Here is a 14,652-nt window from a genome sequence, read left to right on the forward strand (position 1 = left end):
CTCAGCCCAACCTACCTCACAGGGTTGTTGTTGTGAGGATAAAATGGAGGAGGGTTATGTATGCCGCCTTGGGTTCCTTGGAGGAAAAAACGCAGGATACAAATGTAATAAATAAATAAGAAATAAAGATTTCTCAATACCCACTTGTCTGCTTTTGTTCTCCCCCCCACCCCCACCCCACCACGGCCCGCCTGTCCTCAATGCAGCTGTTGTCAGAGAAAAAGTTCAACCATCAGAATCACTGATAAGGGCTTTATTGGCTGCAAGATGAGAGGGAGGGGGAAAGGTAGCCAAAGTCACAGCTGGTTTGCCCTTCAGAGGCTTTTCGAGAACAACTGCCAAGTGGAATTGTTCGATTCTAACTGTTGCTGTCTGCCTGATTCATGGAGGGCTGCTTGCTTTCTTCCTTCAGGTAGTCCTTGTAAATCCTCCTGATCCGTTTAATGTCCTTCTCTGGGGGCTGATGCCAGTCGTACCACTCATACCATGCCGACTGGCTCTGTAGAGCTGGAGATGGAGGGGTCTTGGTGACAGCTGGATGCTGGTTGCTGTGATCCTCACTTTGGAAACTGGTGAAGGAGATGGCGACGGATAAAAGGCCTGAGGGAGGAAAGAGGTCAGAAAGGAGAGGGCTTGTTAATGTCACCCAAGAGATGGAACATTTATTTATTTATTTATTTATTACATTTTTATACCGCCCAATAGCCGAAGCTCTCTGGGCAGTTCACAAAAATTTAAAACCATCATAAAACAACCAACAGGTTAAAAGCACGAATACAAAATACAGTATAAAATGCACAACCAGGAGAAAACCACGTAGCAAAATTGATGTAAGATTAAATACAGAGTTAGAACAGTAAAATTTAAATTTAAGTTAAAATTAAGTGTTAAAATACTGAATGAATAAAAAGGTCTTCAGCTGGCGACGAAAGGAGTACAGTGTAGGCACCAGGCGGACCTCTCCAGGGAGCTCATTCCACAACCGGGGTGCCACAGCAGAGAAAGCCCTCCTCCTAGTAGCCACCTGCCTCACTTCCTTTGGCAGGGGCTCATGGAGAAGGGCCCCTGTAGATGATCTTAAGGTCCGGGCAGGTACATATGGGAGGAGGTGTTCCTTCAAATAACCCGGCCCCAAACCGTTTAGGGCTTTAAATGTCAATACCAGCATATTGGGCTCCAGCACAATTTTACACTGAAAATTTGCAATGTGGGTGGAGTTGTGTTATCCTCTAAGGACTGTGCAGAAAAAAGCAAGCCAAATGATCCAAGGGGCTGGATCAACAACCCCATAAGGAAAGGTTACAACAATTGGGGCTTTTTAGCTTAGGAAAATGGCAAGTAAGGGGATAGAGACGATGCAAACAGGGAGACGTTTCTCCCTCTCTCCTAATGCTAGAACTCGGGATCATCCCATGTAGCTGAATGAGGGGATATTCGGAACAGAGGAAAAAGAGGTACTTCTCCACACATCACGTAGTTAAGTTATGGAATTTGCTACCACAAGATGTACTGAGGGCTACGAACTTTGATGCCTTTAAGGATATCAGACAAATCCATGAAGGGTAAGTCTACCCATGGATATTAGTCACAATGGCAAAATATTACCTCCAATATCAGTACAGTTCTCAATACCAGCTGCTGTGGAACATCAGAAGAACGGTGCTATTGCATTCATGTTCTGCTCGTGGGCTTCCCATTGGCACATCTGGTTGGCCACTACGGGAAGAGGATGCCCGACTAGAGAAGCTTTTGGTCTGGTGCAGCTTGGTTCTTTATTTCTTATTACATTTATATCCTGTCTTTTCCCCTCTTGTAAGGAACTCAAGGCGGCTTTACATGGTCCTCCTCCTCTCCATTTTATCCTCACAAAAATCCTGTGAGATAGGTTAGGCCGACTTAGTGACTGGCCCAAAGACACCCAATGAGCTTCAAGGCTGAGTCGGGACTACAACGAGTCCCAGTCTAATATTCCTGAGTCTCAGTCCAATACTCAAACTTGTTCCCTGCCTCGATCAGAATGGAGTGGCAGGTAAGAAATAAATTTATTATTATTATTACACCACACTGGCTCTTATGTTCTTAGGCACTCCATGGTTTCCATCCAACTCTGCTTTCCTCCCAGGCCCAACCTCATTCTACTCACCAATGTCTCTAGCCTGCTCAATGGCTGTGGTCAGATGCTTATACTTCTTCATACAGACACCTGCAAACAGAAGGAGGGAAATGTTTCAAAGTGAACTGGAGACTCCTGTGGTAGGCAAAAGAAATAGTTCATAGCAAAAGCAATCCAGAATGAGAGCTCATACCTTTCTAACAGCTGTCTAGATTTTGTATGCCATAATCTGGATATGCCCAAGAGCAGATTCTCCTGTATACAGTTGCTCATTAGATTGTAAGCCTATGTGGCAGGGTTTTGCTGTTTTATTCTTTTACTATGTACAGCACCATGTACAATGATGGTGCTATATAAATAAAATAATAATAATAATAATAATTTGTGAAGAACCCCCATTTATAGAATAGACCCTCTGGCAAAATTTAACAGGCATCTACACTGAGATCTTTAAAAGACCCAGGTTGAAAAAGTATGTTATTCACCAAAGCCTTTGATGGGTTACGGTTAGAAATAAATAACAGACCAAAACAAGAAGCTGCTTTGGGTTGTTTTACTCATCCATTATTTTAGTTGATTCTTTGTATTGCTTTATCCAATGATGTTTATATAAGCTGCTTTAGACATTTAAATGGAAAGGCAAAACGTACATTATAAAAGAAAAAAGAAACAACTATGCTCCCTAACTGTGAAGCCCTGCCGGCAAAATGACTAGGGATTGGCGAGCCGCGGGGGGCGGGAGGGCACCCCACAAGTGCTCGCACTCCCCTCCAGCTCACATGGCCTGCTCCAGAGTGCTCACCCTGCTCAATGCAGGTGGATTCCTGCATTGAGCAGGGGGTTGGACTCGATGGCCTTATAGGCCCCTTCCAACTCTGCTATTCTATGATTCTATGAGGCTTGTGAACTCCCTTGAGCCCTTGACAACCGCCCCCTTCCCCCATTCTGTGCTGATGGTGGCAACTGCCGGCCATTAGTGTGGAGGGGGAAATGCGCATGTTCCGGAAGCTCTGGAAAGCACCGCCCCCCCCCCCCCCGTCCCAATGGGGGCCTTAAAGGCCCTATCAACCGAGGGTGCCCTGGGGGAATTGCGTGCGTTCCTGCCCTTCCCTCCGCTCCAATGGATTTGTGCTCATGCCAGGCAAGCCTGACAGGGTCCATCAGCCTCCCAAAACCAGTCGGGTGCTCGCAACCGCCCTATAAATGACACACAACAGTAGAACACAGTAAGTGGCCTCATACCAGGTCAGTCTATTGGATGAACTAGCCCAGGACAGCCTGCTCTGTTTGGCAGGGGCCCTCTGCCATTACCTCAGTCAGAGAAAGGTCCTCCCCATCCTCTGCTCCCTGATCGTTTTAACTGGGAAGCCATGGATTAAACGTGGGGTTTAAGGTTCTTGTACTTGTGTACAAAGCCCTAAACAACTTGGGACCAGGATACCTGAGAGAGCGCCTTCTCCCTTACCAACCTGCCCGGTCACTGAGGTCATCCGAGGACCTGCTCCTGATGGTTCCACCTAGATCCATCCTCCAATTGGAGTCCACCAGGGGAAGAGCCTTCAGCATGGTGGCTCCCCTCCTGTGGAATTCCCTGCCTCTGGAGGTCAGGCAGGCTCCAACCTTGTACTCCTTTCAGCGCCTCCTGAAAACATCTTTATTCCAAGAAGCCTTTCTTTAATATGCAGCCTTGGATTTCTGTGGTTTTTTTTTTTTTTTTGCTTCTTTTTAAATTTTGTTTTAACTGTTTTATTCTGTTTTTATATAAATATTCTAAATCAATAAATAAACATGTGCTCTGCCACTGAGTTACCATCTTTCTCTTAAGGCTGAACACAACTCAGTTATGAACCTCCTTGAGGGCGGCTGTGCTGTGTGAGTGTGGCCAGCTGTGCCTCTGGCCTGCAGCCCGTGATCAGGAGGCCCTCCTATCCGGTCCTCCAGGGTTTCCCAGATTTGCCACAGCCCCATACCACCTCTTTCCCCCCCCCCCAACCACCTTTTTTTTGTGGATTCCTGGCTTTTGTGCATTTTTGTCCACATTTTATAAAGTTGAAATGCCTCTCCTCAGGTTTAATTACTGGAAGAAAGAGCTTACAGGTAAAATATGCGGATATATTTCGTGTCTTTTCCCCACCCCTTTTGCCTTTGGTGCCTGCCGGCCACTGGAACATGGCCCTTGAGAGCTTCTCCGAATGGAATTCAGCCTTGAAAGAGGTTCAGTTATAAGGAACAGTGGCACTGAAGGGCAATCGATGGCTTACCTGTGCGCGTTGGATGATAGATGATGCCCGTATGGGGGCAGATGAACTGTTCCAGAAGTTTCACATTCTGCAGGATGAAAGGGAACACCAGATTTTACACGTTGCAAGTCAGAAAAGGAATCATGGACACTAGAGTTATTACAGTCCCATCTTGTGTTATCTGAACTACTATTGGTGAAGGCATGGAACAGCGCCTTCTCTGCAGTGGCACCAAAGTCTGGAACTTCCTCCCTACAGAAGCTTGCCACCATTGCTTTTTTATTGTTTTTTAGATGCGAAGGCAGCCAACTTCCAGAGGGCTTTTAGATTGCCCCAACTACCTCTTTATTTCTCCTAACTTGTTCCTGGTGCTCTGCTTAATGTGGCTACTAATGAGCTTTTAGCCAGCATTTTCAAAATTTGATGTGTGCTTTTACTTTCAAAATGTTTTGTTATCCATTTTGGAGACTTATCAGTTAAAATGTGGGATATATACACATTTATTGAATATATATATATATTCAATCTATATATAGAATAAAGAAATAAGAATAAAACTTGTTCTTACTCTATAATCCAATAAGAGGTTTTGGTCTCTGCAGATTGGGCAGGGATTCCCACACACATGCGATCTTCTCTGCAGGAACAAAAACACAGTTAAATGTCAGTCTGCCAGTCAAATATCCTAAAGAAGAAAATCTGCCCAGTTACCATTGGACTTGCTGAAAATCCATCACAAAGGGGGTTAATCACTTGCACAAGGAGTTCCATTAGCTTGATTCACACCAGACCATGTCCAAAAGAGATGGTTTCCCATGTTTCCCCTAACAACTTAAAAAAACCTGAAAGGCAACAAAAAGCTATCAAGTCTGACCCACAATGCAAAAGCCACCAAATACAAGCATCACCTCCCATGATCTAACACTTAGCCAGAGAGCCTCGTTTCCTTATACCAGCCATCCACAACCTGGTGTCCTCCAAATGTGCTGGACTACAACTCTCATCAACCCCAGCTAGCAAGGTCACTGGCTTTTCTAACAGTTCTAGATTCTTTAAACCAATCTAGGCGTTCATATACAGTTGCTCAAATCACTAAAGCATGTCAACACACCAGATGTTTTTGAAAAGCAAGTAACCAATTTCCTGTTTAATTTCAGCTACAGGATATGAACATACAAATCTGCCTGTATGAGACCATTGGTCTATCGAGCCCAGCGACTGTCAGTAGCTCTCCAAAGTCTCAGAAAGGTTTCTTTTCTGGCCCTGTGGCTTAAGAATCTTTACCTGGTGAGATCAGGGATTCAACCTAGGACAATTCATCTGCAAATTATGTGCTGTACCACTGAAGTATGGAAGTGAAAAAATATCAAGTGAAAAAGAAAAAAATATCCGGCATCTTGCCCAGATGAACTACTCATTTCTGCTGTACCTTTATTTTCCTACATTACTTGAAGTGGAGGACAGAAGGTTGTTCTAAGCATGTGTTCCCCAACCCCCTAAAAAAGATTAGGGAAGCATCATTACATTGTCTTGCCTTCTTGGGATGAGGTAGACCGGCATTCCCCAACCTGGTGTCCTCTAGATGTTTTGGATTACAACTCCCATCACTCCTGACTATTGGCCTTACTAGTTGGGGCTGATGGGAGTTGAATTCTAAAATATCTGGAGTGTACTAGGTTGGGGAAGGACTTAAGACAAACTAAGTCGCCTGGCGCCAATGTTGTTATCTTTTCGGCGCCAGGTCAAGACTTTTCCCTTCTCCCAGGCATTTTAACAGCATTTAACAACGTTAAGTTTGTTTTTAATGGACCCCAGAATTGTTGTTTTTAAATGGATACTGTTGTTTTTATACTGTTTTAATGTTTTTTTAATTTTTGTATACTTTTAATGTTTACTATTTTTAATAGTTGTAAACCGCCCAGAGAGCTTCGGCTGTGGGGCGGTATATAAATGTAATTAATTAATTAATTAAATAAATAAATAAAGACCACGTCCAAAACCTCCAGGTTATGCAAAAACATTATTAGATTGAAAGGGGGATGGGGGAAGAGAAAAAAGAAAGCATGCAAACCAAGCAAGATTGATTTGTATTATTGACCACAGAATCTTATGAAGTTGTATCCAGACTTGGTCATACTTATACTTGTGAAATCAACAGGGATGGAATTTGGGAAGTTTTGGTTGTGCAAGTTTGGTGAGTTTTCAAATTAGTGCATAGTATCCACTTGGAGCTCAGTTCTTCTGCCCCCCTCAGCATATACAAGAAAAGAAGAGCACTCACAATGCAAGTTTTTCTGGTCTTCTGTGGTGGAATCTGACCCTTGTGATTTCGCCTATAGCCAAACCAGACAGGATTGTTGCCATATCTTTCTATGTATTCTAAAGTGGAAGAAGAGAGAGAAAGAAAATATAGCCAATTATTCACAGTAGAGTATTACCAAGAATCTCTAAAATCAAAAGGCTTCAATGCTTTGAGCCCAACTGCTCAGACATAACTAACATTGATTCCAGCCACTGTGCTAGGTGCTGTACATCACATGAAGGAATGGACTACGGCAGTTTAAATTAGGTGGTAATCCAATTTACACTTATTCAGAGCAAGCCCCATGATTAGGACTGCTCTGTTACTTTATCAGGGATGGGCAGAAAGCAGATCAGGATCTACTGGAAGACCTCTGGGTGATTTCCAGTAGATCAGCAAGGATTTCTGCCTCCCAACTGATCAACAACAGCAACCACAAAATGACTTTTCCCATTTTAAATTAGGCTGCTGCAATGAAGAAAGCTTGTGCTGCCTATGAGTAGACTTTTGTGTAAAAGGGACTGTTGAGATCAGTCCAGTTCCGGTGCTGAAAACAAATTCTTAAGTCTTAGGATTTGCTCAGAGGCACCCTGTTCTTTGATTCTAATTGTATGTCTTTTGCACCTGGGGGAGCTTGGCATTATAATAAAAAAACAAAGTAGATCTAACAAGCCTGAAGTTTGCCCACCCCTGGTTTAATCAGTGGGGATGCAGTAAAATAATTTGCATTCTCATTTAAAACAAAACAGGCATGTCCTCTCTAAGACTAGAAGTCTTTCTTAGTAAACTCTTTTATTTTTTCAGTGCAATCCTGCACAGACCTACTCAGACATAAGTCCCGATGTGTCCAACAGGATTTACTCCCACGCAAACGTGCATCGGATTACAGCTCTTATCTTTAAAGCTCCGTTGCATTCTGTCCTTAATTCTTAATGTATCCTTGCCTGTAACCTTCACTACTCCAGCCTGACCACCCCTAGTTACCCCCAAAGTTTTCTGCTCACGTTCTTCCTTGCTGCCCTCTTATGCCTTGAACTCTAAACTACAGCTTTCTTCCTTCAAAATCTAACTGTCCTCTGAAGATTTGGGCATAACTGCTTAGTCCTCAGTCCCAACAGAGCTGGAGCTCATGTGCAAACAAGTTCGGTGGCTCATCTTTATCCCACACTGCCCTTGGATCACCCTTTCTCCTCTCATTATCTCCTTCACTGTTTAAATTTAGACAGTAAGCTCTTCCAAGGACAAAGGAGCCCATCTCTCTGGCTCTATCTTTTGCATGTGGGTGCCTCTATAAAGGGCCATGTACAGTGATAGCACGATATAAGCACAGTACAGAATGGCACACTGAGAGTTCAGGGTGAACATATGCCGTAGCGTAGGAGGGGTTTTCAGCCCATTACCCATCCAAGCACTGTTTCTATTTGCCTTGGCAAATTTATTTTTATTTAGACATTTTTAGACCTCCTTTCAGGGCAAAAAGCTCTCCCAAGACAGGGTACTTGAAAATATAAAACCACGTAACACAATTTCAATAAACTACCATACTTTTAAAACAGTAGTTAACAAAACCCAAAAATGTCCAGCCAAGCAAGCTCTAAAATCAAACTATTCTGAACACAATTTTAAACCGTAATAATTCAAGGACAGCCACATACCAAATAAAAATACCTACGCTAAAAGCAATTTAAAATAGAAGGGTCACAAACAAGGCGCCACCACTGAAAAGGACGTGTTTCTAGTGCCTACCAATCTAACTAACTTCTTCCTAAAGCTTTTAAAACTTGATGTTGTGCGGACTTTCTACTGTTAGTTTTACCCTACCCTGTGCCTGCTTACCCTACCCTGTGCCTGTTGGCATTCTCTTCCCCTCCTTATTGTTTTACTATGATTTTATTAGATTGTAAGCCTATGCGGCAGGGCCTTGCTATTTACTGTTTTACTCTGTACAGCACCATGTACATTGATGGTGCTATATAAATAAATAATAATAATAATAACTGGTCTTACAGGCGGGGTAATGAGCAGGGCCTTCAATGCTGATGCTTGGGCCTGAGAAGGTTCATATGGGTACAGGCAGTCATTTGCTGTGCAGACTGATCTTTACTGAATATCTAAAAACTCATATAAGGAGTTGCTTTATAACGCATAAGAATAATTGTTCACCTAGCACTTGAGTAACAACAGCTCTCCAGGCAACGCCAGTTCCCAGCCTTTTCCCTTGAGATCCTGTAAATGGGAATGCCAGCGACTTAACTTTACATACACAAAGCATGTAACTTAACGCTGACTTAAAGCTCTCCCTTCAGCCTTCACTAAGAGGCCTGTAGAAAATGAGTTAGCAGTAGGAATCTAAAGCAGAAAGCTTGTATCACCTATTCCCAATAGCTAGACCAGACTTCTTCAGTCTGGTGCCCCCTGAGATGTTCTGGACTACACCTCCCAGCCTTCCTAACCAGTGGCCGTGTTGGCTGGGGCTGATGGGAGCTGAAGTCCAAAATACATCAAAGCCACGAAGTTGGGGAAAGCTGAGCTAGAGGCACATGCTGAAGGGCAACCATGCTCAAGCTAAGCAGATCTGGGTTTGGAAAAGGCCTGGATGGAGGATTTCCTGGGCAACTGACGAATGCTACCTTGAGTTTCATGGATGGCAGAATATGTTTATAATAAATAAGGCTGGTGGAAATGGGTTTGAAAATGAAACAAGCACATTTCTTTTATAGACTTTGCTGTCCATGAAAGCAGGTCCCTCTCCATGCTAACCCATTTGCAATTACTAATGGGCTAACTACATTCTCTCTAGGGACATGCCACCACTCTATGGCAATTGCTTCCAATGAATGACCTGGTTCACACATAGTGCTGGGCAATTCCTAGTTTGTTTAAGCCAGGAATTGCTGGGACAAGTGGAACATGCAAGTTGGATGCTTGCCACTTCTGTTCAATCAACAACAATCAGGTTGTTTTGTAACATCTGAACCTGGAAACTCTGGGTTGTTTATGGTTTAAATAGCCCAGAGTTAATCTGACAAATCACAGGCACTTGTTGGGTTGTTAGCTCTAGGTTGTTTAACAAATAAAACAACCCAGACTTCTGGGTTCAGAAGTCACCAAACAAAAGGAGAAATGATGAGTACGTAGCTTGAGCACTTCACTCATCCTACAATTCCTGGGCTAAACAACCTAGGAATTTCTCAGCTTTACGTGCAAACTAACTCTGTAATTGTGAATGATGAAGTCACTCAAGGACAGACACGGAAAGAAGAAATCTGAGAAGTATCTTTAGTCCTCCAAAAAGAGAGAATAAGAATGCACTCTTTTATAGAAAACTACCAAATGGATTCAGTTTCACGCGGAAAGGAATGGCTCTTAGTTTAATACCACATTTCCTTCAAGCAAAGTTATGCAGCTGTCAGAGTTGGACATATTCCACCCACCTCATCCAAGTGAAGGCATACCTGCCGACATCCCTAGGCAGAGCTCTTGCTATGGTGCTCCCCTATAGCCTGCTGAGGGAGGGGTCAGTCTACTCTATTCCCCCAAGAGGGGCTGAACCAGAACAGGGGGAAGGGGCAGAGGACTCCTCTTTCCCTGGGCTTCAAACTGTAACAGCTGTAAAGCGACATGCCAGGCATTGGGTAGGGAAAAAGAGATAAGGCATTTGTCCCAAATGCATCCACAGAAGTACTTAATTCTGAAGGCCAAAGAAGCACATCTGCAGTAGCAGACAGGGAGCTTAAGTGGGATGCCGCTAGGCAATACGATCTGCCAATATATATGTAAATATTGAAGAGAGAGTTAGTTTACATTTATATCCTGTTTTTCCTTCAAGGCAGCATATATGATTCTTAGGCTGAGAGTGTGCACATGTGACTGGCCCAAAGTCACTCAGAGACATGAATGGGGATTTGAACCTGGATCTCTCCACTCCTTGAGCACTTCTGAATGTAGCCCGGATAAGGCACCCATATAGTGCTTGTATAAAGTAAATACCAATTACAAGCTTGTCTAAATTAAAAACGAATTCTGGCAGTTTTGGGGAAGGGGTAGGGTGTCATTTGGCTTCATGTCTATGTAACTGGACTGCTAAATGTTAGGCACGAGTCAAAACTCTTGGCTGCAGACATTATCCACATTTATTTGTATAAAAACATCTTCAATACTATGGCTTTCACTACTGTTCATGACTTGTTCTATCACACACACACTTGCTGTCTGGCATAGTAGCTAAAATGTTGGACTGGGAGTGGGGAGATCCGGGTTCTAGTCCCCACTCGGTTATGGAAGCTCACTGGGCCAGCCACAGCCTCTCAGCCCAACCTACCTCACAGGGTTGTTGTGAGGATAGAAATGGAAAGGAGGAGGATTATGTAAGCCACCTTGGGTTCCTTGGAGGAAAAAAGGTGTGATATAAATGTAATAAAATAAATTTATAAGTCCTTGGATACCTTCACTCTCCAAGTACTCCCATGGCTTCTCTTTAAAACGTGACTCAGTGTCATCAGCAACCGGTTCTGTGGGTTCATCTGGGCTGGTTTCAGTGCTGTAAAGACGGAATGGCAATGGTCCAGCCTTCAGGAGGGAAGTTCTGGGTAAGTTCTAAGAGAAGACAAAGCAAAACAGGGAAAGTCTTAAAGGCAGGCAGCAGGAAACAAGCGAAGTTTATTTTGTATTAATTTGTTACATTAATATCTCACCTTTCCTCCAAGGAGCCTAAGACAGTGTACATGATCCTCCTCTCCATTTGATCCCCACAACAAGTGTACTCTCTACAATACCCATTACCTTTCCAGCATACAAAATGGCAATGAATTATTTTCACTTGTTCTCAAAACAGCCCCCAAATTAAGTATCAATCACGTTTTCACTTCACCTGTCTTACTTACAGTCTAGTACAAACATAATTCTGCTATCCACAGATAAAATGATCTCCACTTCCATCATTTTGTCAGCATTAACCACTGCAGTATTAAATCTGCATCGACACTAACTATGGCTAGCTTTTGACCAGGGTGTGACGCTTGTTTGAAAACCCTACTTAGTGTTGGTGCAGACATAACACGTGGTTAACACAGACAAGAAACGGAGGAGAATCACATAGGAAAGGAGAATATTCACAACGAGACTCTTAACCATAGTTAAAAAAAACAGGCATGCACTGCACTGAGCTTATATACCCTGAAGCTATTATTTTTGTTTAGGGCAGTCGGGCTTTCATGCAACAACCTGATTCTACACAGAATTGGACACACTGAGGCCTATCAGCTGGACAACCATCTGTCAGGTGTATTTTAGGGTGGATTCCTGCATTGAGCAGGGGGTTGGACTCGATGGCCTTATAGGACCCTTCCAACTCTACTATTCTATGATTCTATGATCAATATCAGTGGTCTTATAGTGCAATCCTATACATGTCTACTCCGAAGTAATTCCCATGAGCTCAATGGGGCTTACTCCCAGGGAAGTGGGTAGAGGATTGCAGCCTTAGGCACACAACTAAATCTGCTAAGGCAGGGATTGCAAAAGGGGTTTCTTTTAAAAAGAAAACACGGCACTTATTTCAATAACAAAAACTACTCACTAGATTTACCTTTCATTTATGCTTCAGCTATTTAAAGTGTTTCATAATTTACTTATTTATTCTCAACATTTTTACTCCACCCTTCTTCTGACAACAGTCCTACAGCAGTTACATATCAGTAACATATTATTAAATCAGTAGACTGGCACTTCACTTCTTCCTCTTCTGCTTACAGGATTCTATGAGAGGAAGAGGGCCTAGTGCCAGCTTGGTAAAGCAGCAGTGGGTGGAAAACTCAATGATGGCCCCTGATTGGTTGTTTCTTCCTCTCCTGCCCACGGGAAAGGAAGTCTGGGGTGCCAGAAGCTACTTAGGCCTTGTCTTCACTGTGTAAACCGTCATAACACCCTGTATAGTGTTTCTTAGAATGCGGTGCAGCACTAGACACAATCAATTCTCTATATAATAAATCTGTAAACAGTAACAGATGACTCTGGGATATGCAGCAATAGCAGCTGGGCCATGGAGTTTGTCCTCCCATGTGGATGTGTAAAACTGCCAGATGTTCAGATGAACCACCTCAAATGCAAACTATTCAGATAGCTAGTTTCCCAGCGGTGGGCAACTTGTGGCCCTCCAGATGTTCTGACCGACCAACAACTCTCATCAGCCATCACCATTGACAATGCTGGTGAGGGCTAATGGGCCAAAACATCTGGAGGGCCGCAAGTTCCCCACCCCTCTAACAGATGCAAGCCCTGTGTTATCAAGTAGCATAAAAGCTGCCCTTAGAATTAAGGATCTATGTTGGTTTGCATCTTCAAGATCTTTATGGATGCTTCCCCAACATATCTGGATAAGGCACCCAACCATCCTAAAAACAGTTTCATATCAAGGCTATCCCGAAGAATTGGTACATTTCCTGAGATACTTGGTCTACAAATACAATCCTAAACACACTCACTAGGGAGAAGTCTGACTGAGCACAGTAGTACTGGAGTAACATGCCAAGGATTGCACTGTTAATTTGTTTTGTAAGAGGGTAGGGAATTTGCTTTGGCTATTAATCAGATTAGACTTTTATACAAGGAAGTACGTCTCCATTTAGCATATACCTAAACTATGGAATTTGCTATCAAAAGATGTAGTGATGGCCAGTAATTGGGATGCTTTTAAAAAGGGTTTAGACAAATTCATTGAGGATAAGTCTGCCCAGAAGGTACTAGTTGTGATGGCTATATATTACTTTCAGACCAGAATCAGTATGCCTCTGTAGACACGTTGCTAGGGAAATTGCTATTACACTTATGTCCTACTGTGGGTTTCCTACAGGGATATAACTAGCCATTGTACTAACAGAATGCAGGCCTTCATAGTCCAGCATTCAGCACAGCTCTTATTTTTGAAGTACCATCAGCCCCATCCATCATGGTCAAGGGTTTTTGCAGCCCATCATCTGGAAAGCACAGGCTACCCATCCATGGTCTAAAGAGAGGAAAGTGGTTCGAGGTACTCCTGCCTCAATGATAAAAGCAAGAGTCAGCAATTTTACTGTCAATCAAGCATGCCCAGGATTATTATTATAATACAGCATCAATGGACATGTCATATTAGATTGTAAGATTCTCAGGGCAGAGACCTATATTCCATAAAGTAGCCTATGAGAGGTAAGATTTGAATCCATACCTCTCAGGATGCCCCGGTTCAAAAGCATATTCATTTCCATTAAAAAACTGTAGCAGAAGGTAGCCGCTTAAGACCATTTCTTTAGACGATAAACAGATTCTCTAAATAAATGAAACCCTCTTATTTGATCAGCATTATAAAAAATACAGGCATTCTCCGTCACATAAAGATAAGGATATTTGCACTCATTTAACATTTGGAAGGAAAGAGGAACCATCATGTGCAGTGCAGAAGAAAGCAAAAGAAAATCACGAGAAGTGGTAGAACGCACGGCGCCCTAAGGCTGCAATCCCATCTGCGTGTGTTTATTTAACAATAAGCCCTATGGAACTCACTAGAATTAACTTCTAGATAAAAATGCAAAAGATCGGCTTGTAAATATCATTATGGACAGTCCTCAGCCAAATTAGACAGAAAATACAATAACTGCGATCTTGTCCTCATGGGCATCTCTGACCTCACATAGTTATAAAGCCAGTATTTCGTCACGTACTAAACACCCTCTTTGATAAAATACAGACGGCTGCTCACCTGGTCAAAGACAGGTCTCCTAAATACCGCGCGGACCACTAAATCGCCGATGGTCCTGCTCAGCAGCATGGTGCAACTAGCGGCCGCCATCTTGAGGTACGAATAAACTTACGCATGCGCCATAGCTCTGAACTTCCAAGGTTACCTTGAGAGGGAAGCGTATACATTTCCCATTGCTCTGTGGATTGAAACGCTACTTTGATCTTTACTTCTCTTACAAGCACTAATTATATTTATTCACCATGAAGTTAAATTAATCAAC

The 14,652-nt window shown here is 43.0% G+C and overlaps 1 protein-coding gene across 1 annotated transcript; it reads right to left on the reverse strand.

The window, feature by feature from the left end:
- Positions 1–238: 238 nt before the first annotated feature.
- MRPS18B (mitochondrial ribosomal protein S18B) lies at positions 239–14,521 on the reverse strand. The gene is made up of 7 exons (XM_063122271.1): positions 14,391–14,521; positions 11,101–11,251; positions 6,635–6,732; positions 4,922–4,990; positions 4,375–4,441; positions 2,144–2,203; positions 239–600 (listed from the first exon to the last, which is right to left on the reverse strand). Exons 1-7 carry the CDS (start codon positions 14,478–14,480, stop codon positions 359–361), a joined length of 777 nt encoding a protein of 258 aa, XP_062978341.1. The 5' UTR covers positions 14,481–14,521; the 3' UTR covers positions 239–358.
- Positions 14,522–14,652: the final 131 nt, after the last annotated feature.

This window comes from Elgaria multicarinata, chromosome 3 (assembly GCF_023053635.1).
Source record: "Elgaria multicarinata webbii isolate HBS135686 ecotype San Diego chromosome 3, rElgMul1.1.pri, whole genome shotgun sequence".
Classification (NCBI taxonomy): domain Eukaryota; kingdom Metazoa; phylum Chordata; class Lepidosauria; order Squamata; family Anguidae; genus Elgaria; species Elgaria multicarinata.